At 32.9% G+C, this 14,252-nt stretch overlaps 1 protein-coding gene across 1 annotated transcript; it reads left to right on the top strand.

The window, feature by feature from the left end:
- The first annotated feature begins 447 nt into the window (after positions 1 to 447).
- Positions 448 to 13,900, top strand: LOC117686921 (uncharacterized). Its single transcript, XM_066076720.1, has 5 exons — positions 448 to 623; positions 1,621 to 1,851; positions 4,938 to 5,192; positions 8,452 to 8,563; positions 12,065 to 13,900. The coding sequence occupies exons 1-5, from the start codon at positions 551 to 553 to the stop codon at positions 12,648 to 12,650; spliced, it is 1,257 nt and encodes a 418-aa protein (XP_065932792.1). The 5' UTR covers positions 448 to 550; the 3' UTR covers positions 12,651 to 13,900.
- Positions 13,901 to 14,252: the final 352 nt, after the last annotated feature.

Raw genomic sequence — 14,252 nt, 5'->3', positions numbered from 1 at the left:
CCTTTTCATGATCAAGAGCTCTTTTATTTTTCGAAGGTTTTTTTTGTTTTACCAGGCTGGTCACATCCATTGTCATCTATATTGCTTGACACCAGACCTTAAAATAATCTATATTTTCCCTATTGTTTCTGTTATTTACTAATCACACTAACAGAAAAACATTTAATAGAACATACTTATATTTAACATTGTATTCCAAGTGTAAAATCTTTGATGACTATCATGGTATTACCGGTGTCGATAAACAGGAAAACGCTTAAGGAGATACCTCCGTGATGTCATTGTAAATTTTGAAGAGCACCCGCTTCCTTACTTTCCATTTCAATTAAAACAGCGACAAGCATTAAATACTTACTGTACATTCATTTTTAAACGAGGAAGTGAGTTATAATATTATAACATCCCGAAGTCTACTTTTTTAAGCAGACTTGAAATTAGTAAGGGTAAAGATCCTCTTCTACGACACTCTGTTTAACGAGTGTCTACATGAAACTATAAACAGAATTCAAGAGTCGGGTGTGTTTCCTGTTGTTGTTTTTTTTTCTTTCTGATGTTCGGGCTCGTCACAGAGATGTATGCAGTGTTTGTGTGTGTCGGAGTTTTTGCCTTTGCTAATGGTTATGGTGAGCCATTTTTTAAGTTAACATTAAATTTGTTTATAAATAATACCGGCCCAAATCTGATATAGTTAGTGATGCACGTATCATGATATTCAAAAAGAACATTTTTTGTTCGTTTTGCTCAACAGATTAAAAAAAAAGATTACTTTTAAGTAACGGATATTTGTTCTGATTACTGTATCTAAAAATACGTACACGGATCATGATATCGGAATGATGTAGAGGGGGAGGGGGGTTGTTGTTAAAGTACTGTACTTTGCCAATAATTCTTTACAAAACGCTTAGCATACCAATAAGAAGAAAATCCCATTGTTGCACGGCCAATTAGTTTGAACTATGACGCTTCACGTTCTAATATATATTTTTAACGGCATTAACTGGTTCCTGCACTGGTTATAAAAATCATAATAATGTCGGATTTGTTTAAACACCTTGCTCATTAATATTTGTTCTCAATGTTACGTGTAAATAAATAATATGCATGACTTTACAGTGGGTTATTTTTTTTACCTAAAACATTCTAGTTTAAGGTAAAACATGTTATAAATCTGCAGAGCATCAACAGCTTGCCATAGTGGGTGATGTTCTAACATATAAAATTTAAATGACGCCTAATTATTGTGCCGATAATTCGGACATTGTATATTTTCTAAATATTTCATTCACAGCAGGTCATTAACTCAAAAACTTTTATTAAATAATATACTGATGATATAAAACAATGCAGGATGCAGTCTGCACAATGTAAATAAAAGAAAAAATATATCTCCACTAAAAAGCGACGAGACGCAAAAAATCATAATGCATATATCTTTTTATCACAATTCTCCGGTTTTTATTGTACCTTTAAATAATGTGGTTATACATAATGTTGTATTAAGTAGAAATTTGATTTAGAAATGTAATGACTTTTTAAAGATAAATTTCCCATATTCAATATTAATTTTTAATGAGCTGTGGCTTAACATTGTTATTTTGTTTTTGTTCTTTTTTTTAACAGTTAATGTCGCCCTCAACAAACCTGTATACCTACAGGACCAATTTGTACCATGGGAGGACAAATTTGACGCCAGTAATGCTGTAGACGGACGTAAATCAGACCTGAGATATGGAGGAGGTCAATGTGCTTTATCATATAATAATCCAACCGCCACCTGGTGGGTGAACCTGACCACCATCCACAGCATCCACCACATCACCATATATTTCAGGACGGACAATAAACCATTGGGTATAGTCACATTTACTAAAACTAAGTCATTCTTAAGTCCAGTAAGACATATGCTACAACAATAGCTGTATAAGTATACTTTTAGCGTTTAGACCCGCGTATCACCCAAATTCTTATAAGAGTATAACAGTCTATAAGAATATTGTATTTCGAAATGAAATACGACGGTACATCAATACGTTACACGTATGAAACAATATCATATAATACCCAAACGTGTGTTAAACTAATCTTCACTAAATTGTTTTCATAAAATTTAACCTCGAGAATTACATCTTCTCAACCTCACCAAAAATCAACTCTCCGACTAACAAGATGATGAATTTGTGATTATGATTTTTGTAAGTAATATCAACATTAAAATAAAAATAACATATCAAGCATATTGGGTATTTTATGAAATGTTGAACGATCTAAATTTAAATTACTATATATACGTCTGATAAACATCTCTTTATTGTGACACTATATCACATCGCTATTAAAATGATCAGTAATGCAACATGCTTAAACCTGACATCCAGTTGTTATGTAAATTTTTTACGCAATGATCGCTACCTTCATTACCCGAATGAATCATCAAAGAAAGCATTTTATTGTTTATATGAACATCTTTCTTTTAGCCAATTGATCAATTTATTATGAAAAGTAAGTAAAATTCACAAAATTACTGTTAATGTACGTAAGTACGTTAACTAAAAGAAACAGCCAAATCGTCTCCTGTGAGACTTTGAGTCTGGCGTCGTCATGATTATTTCGTGCAGTCCGTGATTTTTCATAGGTAGTTGTAGGTCTCGACCAATCGATAAACTGGGCGTGTCAAGTTTAGTTCTGTCATTTTCTTGTCAGTTTCAGCCGCTGTAGGTTTCGACCAATCAATAAACAGGCCGTGTAGATTTCAATCAGGCTGTTTCTATAGAGCTATGAATTAACTATAAGTTTCCGTAGGAAATAGAGGGAATAATACTTGGTAGATGTAAATATAACTACTTAAATAGAAATATATCAATACCGTAACTATGTAATGTTGGATATGCCCAGTGTCACGATAGGTGTTAGCACGAGAAAGGACCCTCACTTCTCTTGTAAGCTGCGGTGTTAGCATGAGAAAGGAACCTCACTTATCTTGTAAGCCGCAGCGTTAGCACGATAAAGGACCCTCAATTCTCTTGTAAGCCGCGGTGTGAAGAAATGTTTACAATGGAAACAGAACGTTTTCTTCTTGGGTACACTGCTTTTTTTTTAGAAAGGTGTTAATACTCAGTATTAACAGCTTTTCTGGCCTAATAGTTTTTGAGAAGATTTTTAAAGATTTTCTCTATATATTCCTATGTAAAAATTCATCCCCCTATTGTGGCCCCACCCTACCCCCGGGGACAACGATTTGAACGAACTTGAATCTACACTATCTGAGGATGCTTCCACTTAAATTTGAGCTTTTCTGGCCCAAAAGTTTTTGAGAAGAAAATTTTTAAAGATTTTCTCTATATATTCCTATGTAAAACTTCATCCCCCAATTGTGGCCCCACCCTACCCCCGGTGACCATGATTTGAACAAAATCGGTTAGGACAAAAAGAACTGTGACTGTAGAAGCAAGTCCTACCGCATAGTACCGCATTTTATATTCTCTATATTCACAATTGTCAATTCCTATTACATGTTTATTCGTAAATTGTATTTAAATTATGACTTAGAATTGGTTTCATATATATATATATATACATGTATATATATTTTTTTTCGATAAATCTTTACATAAGGAAAAAAAAATGATAAATTCGCACTATTAAGTTAGATATGTGTATGATCTACTATGATTATAATTATATTACTTCACTTTATTAACTTTATTTTGTAAAAATATAAATGTATAAGGTATCCTCATTTTTTTTTTTTTTTGCTACATAGTTACCGATCCAGGGGGCCCCTGGCACCCCAGGTAAGGTATACAAAGAGGGCCTCTGCGGAGGTATTACCTCAAGCAATTTGTATGTAATTTCAAATAAAATCATTATTAAAAAAAAAAAAAAAAAAAAAAAAAAAAAAAATACTCAGTATCATTTGATGGACGTTGAACAACTGAAATCTTAACTGTCTATAAATATCTGCTATATGCAATCAATTAGTAATTACCTCTGAAATGTATCAGGAACCACTTACTATTACATCCAAATGAGATCATTTTAGTCCCCAACTGTTAATGAAGTAAGATGTGTCTTTGAAAGTACAGTTTTACCTAGAGATAATAGTGTGTTAGAATCCCAACAAATTAATCTATACTGTGGCCATGCAACAATTAATAGACCCAGTGTCGCAGTAGGTGTTAGCACGATAAAGGACCCTCACTTCTCTTGTAACCCTGGTGTGAATCTGTAAAGGTATAATAATAAATGCAAAGCGTTTTTCCTTGGATGAAAAGCTTTTTTAGTTTTAGGTTTTCCTTGAGTAAAAGAGTTCACGAACCTGTGAATACTCCTGCAGTAAGAGTTGATGGATGTTAACAACTGAGATTAAATTGTGTTATTAAACATTTTTTTTTTTGCTATTCGCAAGCAATCACTAATTTTATCAAGAAAATTACCTTATTTTTAGTTTATTTCTTGCTGCTAGCTACATGTAAAGTAAATGTCACATAGTGTGCATGTATCTTATACAACGAATGCGATATTGGAACTACTTTCAATGAAACGAAAAAATATATATAATGTTGATGTTTACTGCAACTTCATTTAATGACAACATTAAATTATTTGGTTACTTGATTACTTTGTACGTACTCAATACAATAGACATACTTCAGAAAAACAGAATGTATGAATTACTGTTGATCTGATGTTGATTTTTTTTTTTTTTTTTTTTTTTTTGGAGCTTAACAAGTTAATCCAACACGATTAATATTTAGGTACAGTAGTTATCTAATTTTACTGCAAACCTTTAAAATTATTTTACAATGTTTCAAAAGTACAACAGACACAAACAATTCTGAGCACTCTCTTTTACCGATACGACATCTTAAGTTGTCTTTAATATCATTTGTTTGCTAAACTTTTTACGTCCGTCAATAATTGATTAACATTTTATGCAGGTCCTTCTAATTACCTCACTGAGGACTACCTTGGATTCTCTGTGTACGTCTCCAATACAACAGACAGACTACAGGGAACACTGTGTTACAAGGACGACAACTTTACACTAGACACCATACCTGCTGTCTTCACCACCACCTGTCCTGTACATGGACAGTACGTCATCTACTACAACGAGAGACTACCAGGAGTTACCTACCCTGACGAGTACTCCTATTCTGTTGGCAGTGACCTCTGTGAAGTGGAGGTGTACGGTGAGTGTAGTGTAAAGTTCTACCGCTTTCAAATTATGATCAGAAATAGTTAAGGTACATGACGTGATATATCAATAAAAATTGACAGACTGATGACATATGGTCCTTTATTTGTTGGTGAAAGTCTCAGTGTTTGTATTTTTCCTCGCACGATAATGATCAAGTTTCAAAAAAAAAAAAAAAATTAAAAAGCTGTGCTTTAAATATTATTATTTTGTCATATAAATTTACAGAAGGAATTTCTAACTTTATTCAGTTTGAAATATTAAAAAAAATGTTCAATAACAATGTAAAAAACGTTTTTCACGTTTAACCTTAAAGCAATACATCATATAAACACCTAAACAGACAACTATCTACTACTTTAATGGCAATCGACAATATGATGTGTATTTTTAGTTATTCTGAAATAATATTTATAATCGTGTATATATTTATTTTTTAAACAATGTACTTCATATGTCTATCACATGATGCTCTCCATTATTTTATATTGAAAACATGATTTGCAGTGATGGCATGTATATCACACAGTAGCGATGCTATATTCCCTTTGCGAGGGGGTAACTAAAAGAACTGTTTGCACTCACATTGTAGTACTCTAAGGCCGTTTGCAGGTACCCCATTATATTTTTTTAATGTTTCATGGGAGATAACTCTACTTCCCGGAATTATGAAATCCAGAGCATTCTGCATAATATGTGTGCCTGCTAACAAATAAGCGTGCCGAGCCTGACGCTCTCCTCTGTTTCTTTTAGGGATAACAACATATTAACCACATCCAAACCATATCAGATGCGTATCCAAACCGTTCTTATTTTGAAATTCAAGGTCATCCAAACTTGTTCCTTTGTTCAAAATTAATCGACATAAACTGCTTATTTACATAATTTTAACATAAACTTCGTAGAACTTTGAAGATTTAATATGCTTTTAAATAGATTTGACGATCTTTTTAATGTAAAAGTAAACAATGTAAGCCTTAAATAGCACAAAAACTTATCACAAAACAAACGGAGCCGCTATTTTCACTTCACCCAAACGCGTCACTACCGGCGTGGATACACGACAGTGGATTAAATCAATCCATTACAATTATAATTTAAATATTTAATGGTTACAAACCAATGTAACGTTAAATATACACTGTTTTAATTATTGAAAAAAAATACCAGATTTAATAATATTTTTATTTTGTAGTATCTTATCATTTTTCATATGGGCATTTTACACGCATTATTCACCAATCTTTTTTATTATAATATATGGATATTATTTTGAACAGTGAAAAACTATAATATGAATTTGTACTTGAACAGTGTATATAAAAATAGATCATACTTACCAATGGTCTTCGGCAAAGGGATCAAATGATGCATAAACGTCATTTTCATCTCTGTGACATATTTCTGCCAATCTGTAGGCCTACACATCTCTGCAAAATCAGTTAAAAAAAATTAAAATCTTGAAATCGGGTATTAGCTGCTAGCTATAATCAAAATGTCAATATGATGCATATAAACATGTAAAAATCAAATTTACCATACAAATTCATCAGAAATGACAGCTATCCCAAGTCTACAAAATCTTCCTTAAATGGTTCTTCTCTCTTTGAAATAGCTCTTCAAAAAACAAAGTGTTCATCTAGAGGTACCGGTATATAATTTTTTGAAAAGTTGAGAGCTACTCATCAAAAGATATACTTCACAAAATGTGGAGTCAATTGAACTAATTAATAGTTGTACCATTTTGCATGGTTTTGTCCGAGTCATGCTCTTAAAACTAACATTTTGCAAAAAAAGAATTATCTGTGTAAAAATAAATGTGTGTATATGTATATTCATGTATACATGTGTAACACACAGTATTGCTTACAATATTTCTTTTTCATAGACCATTATGCCTTCTTGTTTCATATTTTCTTTTGCATACTCCTTTTGTTTATTATAGGCTAATCTAGAGTGAAAAGGAGGTTAGTCATCCTCTGGGGGCTCCAACGCGGTCAATTATGGCTACAATCAGTTAATGTTTTCTTAAAATTATGTTATCACCCTTTTACCATACTTGCAGAATTAAACGTCATTTATTTAAAAAAACACATTCCGTTTATTAATAAATAAAGCAACATACATGCTCGTACTTTTGTGTTTAGACAGAAATTCGGCATGACATTGTCGTCGTGTCGTTTTTATCTGTGTGTCTTCCTATTTATTATTCTGTTTAGTACCAGGCAGAAATAACATTGAATTTATAGATCACCACCAAGTCAAAACTTCACTCCGCCCTTAACAGAATGCTTTGTTAAATAGAGGGGCCCACATTTACATTGCCGGCAAGATCCCAAGCCTCCGCTTACGGACATTCACTCTACGACTCCTCTGCTATTTCGCCATTCGGTAGTACTGAATTTCGTACTATTAAATAATGCCTTTATTCCCTCAAACATACATGACAGCTTTCCTTGTCTTAAATACGTCAAGAAACATATGTGCAGGTGCTTTCTTGAAACGCCCCTTTTTGTTTTGTTTTACCGTGGTCGCCGCCATATTGAAATTTTGTTTACAACGACCATGACGACGTCACGGGCATTCTTTCACCAGAGGTCGTGCTTCACAGGCTTCGCTTACACTTCTGTCAACGCCGGAAAAATTTTTTGTCACATGATCAAAATAAGCATGGCGAGCACGTGGCATTGTTGATTCGCTTCTTCTGAACAATCAGCTTGAAGGGAAGAAATCGACGGGCGATGACTTTGAGGACACGTTTAAAAACATCACATGAGATGACATTGCTGCTGATTTATGTAAAATCATCGTTGAGTCTGTAGCATACAGAAACTGATTTTTCAAACATCTGTCAAACTAGATCATGTGATCATATTTTAATGTTTACCCCTCGCAAAATAGTTCTCCCAATAACGTTAAAATAAAGATAAATAACGGCGTTAAAGATTAAAATTTAATTATTCATAATCATATTCATAGACAAAGGCGTCACGGGATGTTAAGTTATTTTTTTATAAAAGTTTAGAAAAAAAACTATTGCATAAATAAATCGATTATTACTGATTGTGTATTGTGTTTGATTTGAAAAAATGGATGTTTTAAAAACTTGTTATAATTTCCAAACAATACCGAGTTCATTCGGGAAAAATCCGAGCTGTCGTGCTTAGTTGTGCATCCCAAACCTTAAATCAACGCAAATTGATGCCCACGAATGCTGTGTCTCAAACTAATCTTCTCTATGTTTTTTTTTACAGCCCGATCAGGCCAGATTTCCACTGGTATTATTATATGGATTTGTGTGGCCAGCGCTTTCTTACTAGGGATGACAGGATTAGTTTTATTCATTTGGCGTAGGAAGAAAAAAAGGTGATATTTATTTACTAAGTGTCAATCCAAAGTCGCTTACATGTAGATACACATGTAAAACCTTTACGTGGTGTTGTGTTTTTTTAATTTTATTTATTTATATTTTTGTGTTTTAAGGGTCTTCCGTCTGTAGCGGAATTTTTTAGCTTCGCACGAGCTCTCGCATACGTTGCACGAGCCCTCGCTTACGTTGCACGAGCTCTCGCATTCGTTGCATACGTTTTACTGATCGCATCAAGTCTCCTCTGAATAGTGGACATGCACACTATTCTGACGCGACCCAACGCGATCCAAATTATCGCAGTGCAACGCACGACTTATCAGTCTCAATATGCCATGCTGTGCTATTAGTAAATATACCCTGTATAAGTATCTTTATTTCAGAACAAAATTAACATTATACATTTATTGCATGATGGTGAGGGATATACATGTATGAAGATTTATAACCTCAAGAAAAATCGTATTTCCCGAGGGCTTCGCCAGAGAAATTTGTTTTTTTTTTTCTGGGGAATAAATCTTCATATTCCCTGGACATTAATGCAATAAACGTTTTATTATACCAAGCAACATATGATTACACAAAATACGTTGATTTCAAATAATGTTTTAACTTTTCAACAGTCGCAACAATAACGTCGTGATTCTTTGATTTCCCATGCAACTGACTTTTCTTTTATAAATTATAAATCATAGATGGTTAAGTTGGCTCTGAGATATAAGGAGAATCATAATGATTAAATATTTTTGATTTAATCACATTTGTCTACATCGTATGCTCATATCTGCTTTTTCATTCCTATGATATCTCCCTGTCACGTTACTTTCTAGACTAATCAGATATAACAGAATAATCATATTGAGGTATAATAAAAAATGCTGCTGCATATCAATACCTTCTTGGGCGGCATCTTTTCTCGCTTTCAACTATATGTCTACTGAAAATGGGCGGTGCACATGCCCCCGCTGACTCGCACGATCATTTGTACCATGGAACGCATTATCGCACGTCCAATCACATTGGCGCACGTTCAATCGTCCGATCACTTAGTCTCCCCGCGTTCCTATCGTATTATCTTTCAACAGTTGCTTTCATTGTACAACAGTCGCAAGATATATCGCAAGATTCGATGCGTTTACATCGCACAACGCTCGCTTAGATCGTGCGAAATTCGTACGAATACTTTTTTCATATGCAATTATGTCGGCAACAATTTCCGATTCACATCTAATTTTTTCGGTCGCAAGAATTTTTGGTCGCTTCTGATCCTGCGCCAATGGGCTTAACAAAATGCAACTTTCACAAAGTTGTTTAAGGGACGTAGCAATAGTAATACGGCTAGAAATAGATTTTAATTAAATCATCGCAAAAAATACTTACACCGATAGTATTTCTTAAAATCTATGTTACATTTATTGACAACGGTGTTGGACATTATAATTGAAGCCTTTTTGTGACGTCATATTTACTTTGGTATCACGTGAGGTGCGAATCCTAATATTGAAAATGATCTATTTAAATCGCATCGGCGCAGGTTATTGATGGCATTTAATCATAAATATTTCTAAGAAAAATCATTTGTTATATAATATACTTTGAAGTTCTTGCTTGGGCGTGAAATAAATATTTCGTTTATGGAAGATATGTTAGAATATTCCACACAATCATCAAAATAAAGCACAATTTTACAAATCAAAAGCGTTTTACAAAGAAATGGGTTTATCTGTAGGTTTCCCAACCAAAATTTACATTGGTACTTATATTCTCTAGCAATAATACGCAAAATATTCTAAAATTGTGCTGATCTTTTACTTGCGCCAAGCTGGTTTTTACATGCATTACAAATTCTTCATTCAGTTGTTTACATGTAGAAGGGAGAGTCTCTAAACCACTAGTTATAAAATAGTCTTTTACTTAAAACGAAGCTTTAAAACTGCCGATTTTTTGATACTGGTTTGAAATATGAATGAATTCTGTAGGTCTAGCATTAATGACAGCATCTACGTAACGGAAGCATGCGGTTTTATACTAGTTTGATATAACTCACTTTAAACGTTAAGATACATTCCTTATGAACTATCGACAGAAATGCAGATCGTGATGTCAAAGTTAATTATAAAGTCATATGGAATGAAGTACAGACAAGTGACTTTTTACACATCGTTGTAAAATCAATCAGGACCGGCCCCTTAAACGTTTTATCTCAGATATCTCAAGAATGGTAACAATTTTCTTCACATTTGTTAAACAAAATGTCTTTAAAAGAAATTGCCATTTCATTTGATATTAAGAAAAAGGGGCTAATCCCTCAAATTAGGGACCTAGAGAGTTCTCAAGTCTTTATCTATAACTCTTTACTGAGGGATAATGTGTTACAGATTATAGAAGCAAATATCTTTATTTTATGGTAATGTAGCCTAACAATATATTGATTGTCTAAGGAGTTACGTAATTAGTGGTTTTAGGGATCGAAAGTCAAAAACTTTGATCCCTTATATCTCAAAAAGGAAAAATATTTTGAAATGCAGTTTTTAAGAAAATATGCTAAAAATGATGTACCCAACAAAATACAACCTTCAAAACTGTGTTCAGCTGCCTCAAAAAGGAGATAAGGGACCAGCCACTTAAACTTTCTCTCAGATATCTCAAGAACGGTAACACATTTCTTAACAATTGTTCAGCAAAATGTCCATGAAAGTAAATGACCTTTCATTTGATATTAAGAAACAGGGTCTGGCTCCTAAAATTAGAGACCAAAAGGGGTCTAAATGTTTCCAACCAAAGCTCTTACACCGGAAACAAAATAGTATCTTCCCTTAGGGTGTATACCCTTTCTTATATTTAAATCACGTTTAGCTATTAGATAGCAAAACCAAGGTCTTATATGTATTTTAAATTCTAAAATCAGACGGAAGACCTCCTCGTTGCTCGCAACGAGATTGTATCTAATTTTATTTTATTTTTGGTTTTGTTTCGTTTAGTTTTTTGTGCAAAAAAATATTTGCTGAATCATCCAAAAATCATATTTTTTATAGTACATGTTTCTACATTCCATTTATGCCAGACAAAATCAGTTTTGGTATATATTTCAAATGAAATATTAGATTACGTTGTAATTTGATAAAGAACGCAATGCATATTAATTTGAAATCATTCACTAAAGAGACCCATATGGACATTCTAATTAAAAGTTTAAAATCATTTGCGAAAGAATATTTACAAGTAATTAACATAATTAAAGAAAAATAAAACATTATTGGTGGAAGAGTGTGCAACGTGTGGCAAGTTTTGTTAAACATGTATTATGATCTTATTATATGCACATAAAACTGAATTTTTCCCCCCATTTTTATTCGTTTGGTAAGAATACATAAAATCATTTGTTTCTATCATTTTAATTATTATTCTTTAAAACATTATTAACGTTTACTCATTTGTTGATACACAGAAAACATTAATTAATCAAACAAGAAATTTTATTTTTGAATATCATCTTATAGATTAAATACCCCAGGACCAAATTATCTTAGACCGCACACCTCTAGATTTCAGCCCGTTAGCATAGAAATGAATCAACCGTTGGCGGTTAAAGGGCGAGCAGACGGTTACGAAATTGTCGACAAATCAAAAAACAAAGACCATTTACTAAAAAAGAAAAAGAAAAACTATGAACAGGCAACAGATGACACATTCCTAAATGAATACAGAACAAGAGGCAATGGAACATCTGAAGGTTACGAAAATATCGGCCAATCAAAGAACAAAGACCATTTAATGAAAAAGAAAAAGAAAAACTACGAACAAGCAACAGATGACACATTCCTAAATGAATACAAAACAAGAGGCAATGTAACATCTGAAGGTTACAAAAATATCAACACAATAAAGAACAAAGACAATTTAATGAAAAAGAACAACTACGAACAAGCAACAGATGACACATTCCTAAATGAGTACAGAACTGTAGCTAATGAAAATCAAGATCGGCCACATGTCCCTCAGAATTGGACAGCGGATTTCGAGGAAGAAATCGAAACCAATGCCATACATGGTCCAGATGAAAGCACGACAATCACCTTTGCTTAAATAGAGCAAAAAAAAATAAGATTAACTCTGCACAGAATGTCGGGAGCTAAAATAGAGCAAAGAAATAAGATTATCAGAGATACTAGTTAATTTTATATACAAAATGCATCGTTTTCAGTTGAATACCTGGAAAGTGATAATGTAAATATAAAAGGTGACAAAACAAGAGAATACCCATATGTAATGTGTAACAAAGATTTTTTTTTTGTGAAGAATTGTTGTGAAAAATAAATTGGCAAGTGCAGTCTATTTCAAAATATTTATAGGATCACTGGATTGGAAATGAACATGTATATCAGTAATCTAGCAACGGTTTTCAATGTGAATTTACCTTTAAAACAAATGAGTTGTGTTATTAGCAATTAATATTTGTGGTCCATTGACTTTTGAATATAGTGTTTCTAATAAAAGAAAAAAAGTCATCATTATAAAAAAATACTATTTTCATGTATTTAGTATAGTCCATGTCATCGATCTGTTATTAAGGGGTTGAAAGGGTTTTTCTTTCTTTCGTATCGTATTAAGGTCTTTCGTTTCCAACGGAAGACCTAATTGTTATTCTTCGGTTTCTTTTTCCCTATTATTATTTCTTTTTTCTTATGATTTTTGTGCATGCGATTACTCGTAGGCTACTGTGTAGGTAGGAGAATGATGAGGCATAAATGCAATTTATAATTATAAATGGTTTTATGCAGCCAAATGTACTTTTAATCTGTAGATATAAATAACATCATTTTAACATGCACAGCTTTCCCCATGGGGAGCCCCTCATTTTTAATGCTGAATTTGAAGCAATCTGATTTGCTGAAAGATGGCGTCACTTTTGTTCTATCAGTCCACAAATTGTACAGTCTGTGTTTTGTCGAATTTCCCTCCCACCTCCCTTATTCACTGTATGCCCCGCCTTTAACATGTAAATTAACTTGTCATTGTTAACGTATCTATTGTATTTGAACGGCCTATTCCCCCACTTTCTGCCATCAGTTTGTGTTATAAATATATTACTTATGTGTTTGAAAGCATAGTTTACCTTGTACAAATTATATATGTTGCAGTTGGTTTTAACATATGTTTCTCACAGTTACAGTATTTTGATTTTTGTTCTACTTGAATTATTGATATGTACTAGAGATGATGTACATCAATGTTTGTATGTTTTGATCAGGATATAATCATATTCTGATCAATAAAATTTCAAAACATTTGTGAGTTTGTTTGATGTATAGGTAGGAGAATGAGGAGGCATAAAGAGCTTTAAAAATAAGGTGAAAGATAGTTAATATCATATTGAAAATAAGGATGTAAAAGGTTATCACCACAGTGACGTCATAATGTAGAAATGACGTTATGAAGGTTGCCTTATTGGATAAATTTATGTTTAAAAGCCAAATATGGGTGTTTTCCGATGGTTTTTCGAATGGGAAACATCGAGCGCAGGCTTGCTCAAGTACCCTTTTTTAGTATAATGTGTATAACTATCTGAAAAAAAAAAATATGTTAAAATCGCTTGAGCAGACCTGCGCTCTATACTTCTGAATGCAAAATATAAACCCAAAAGGAGAATATTTTCATTTTTTTGCAAATTTGCGGGAATTAAGTTAT

This window comes from Magallana gigas, chromosome 1, assembly GCF_963853765.1.
Source record: "Magallana gigas chromosome 1, xbMagGiga1.1, whole genome shotgun sequence".
NCBI classification, from domain to species: Eukaryota; Metazoa; Mollusca; class Bivalvia; order Ostreida; family Ostreidae; genus Magallana; species Magallana gigas.
This window is presented reverse-complemented; position numbering and strand designations above follow the sequence as displayed.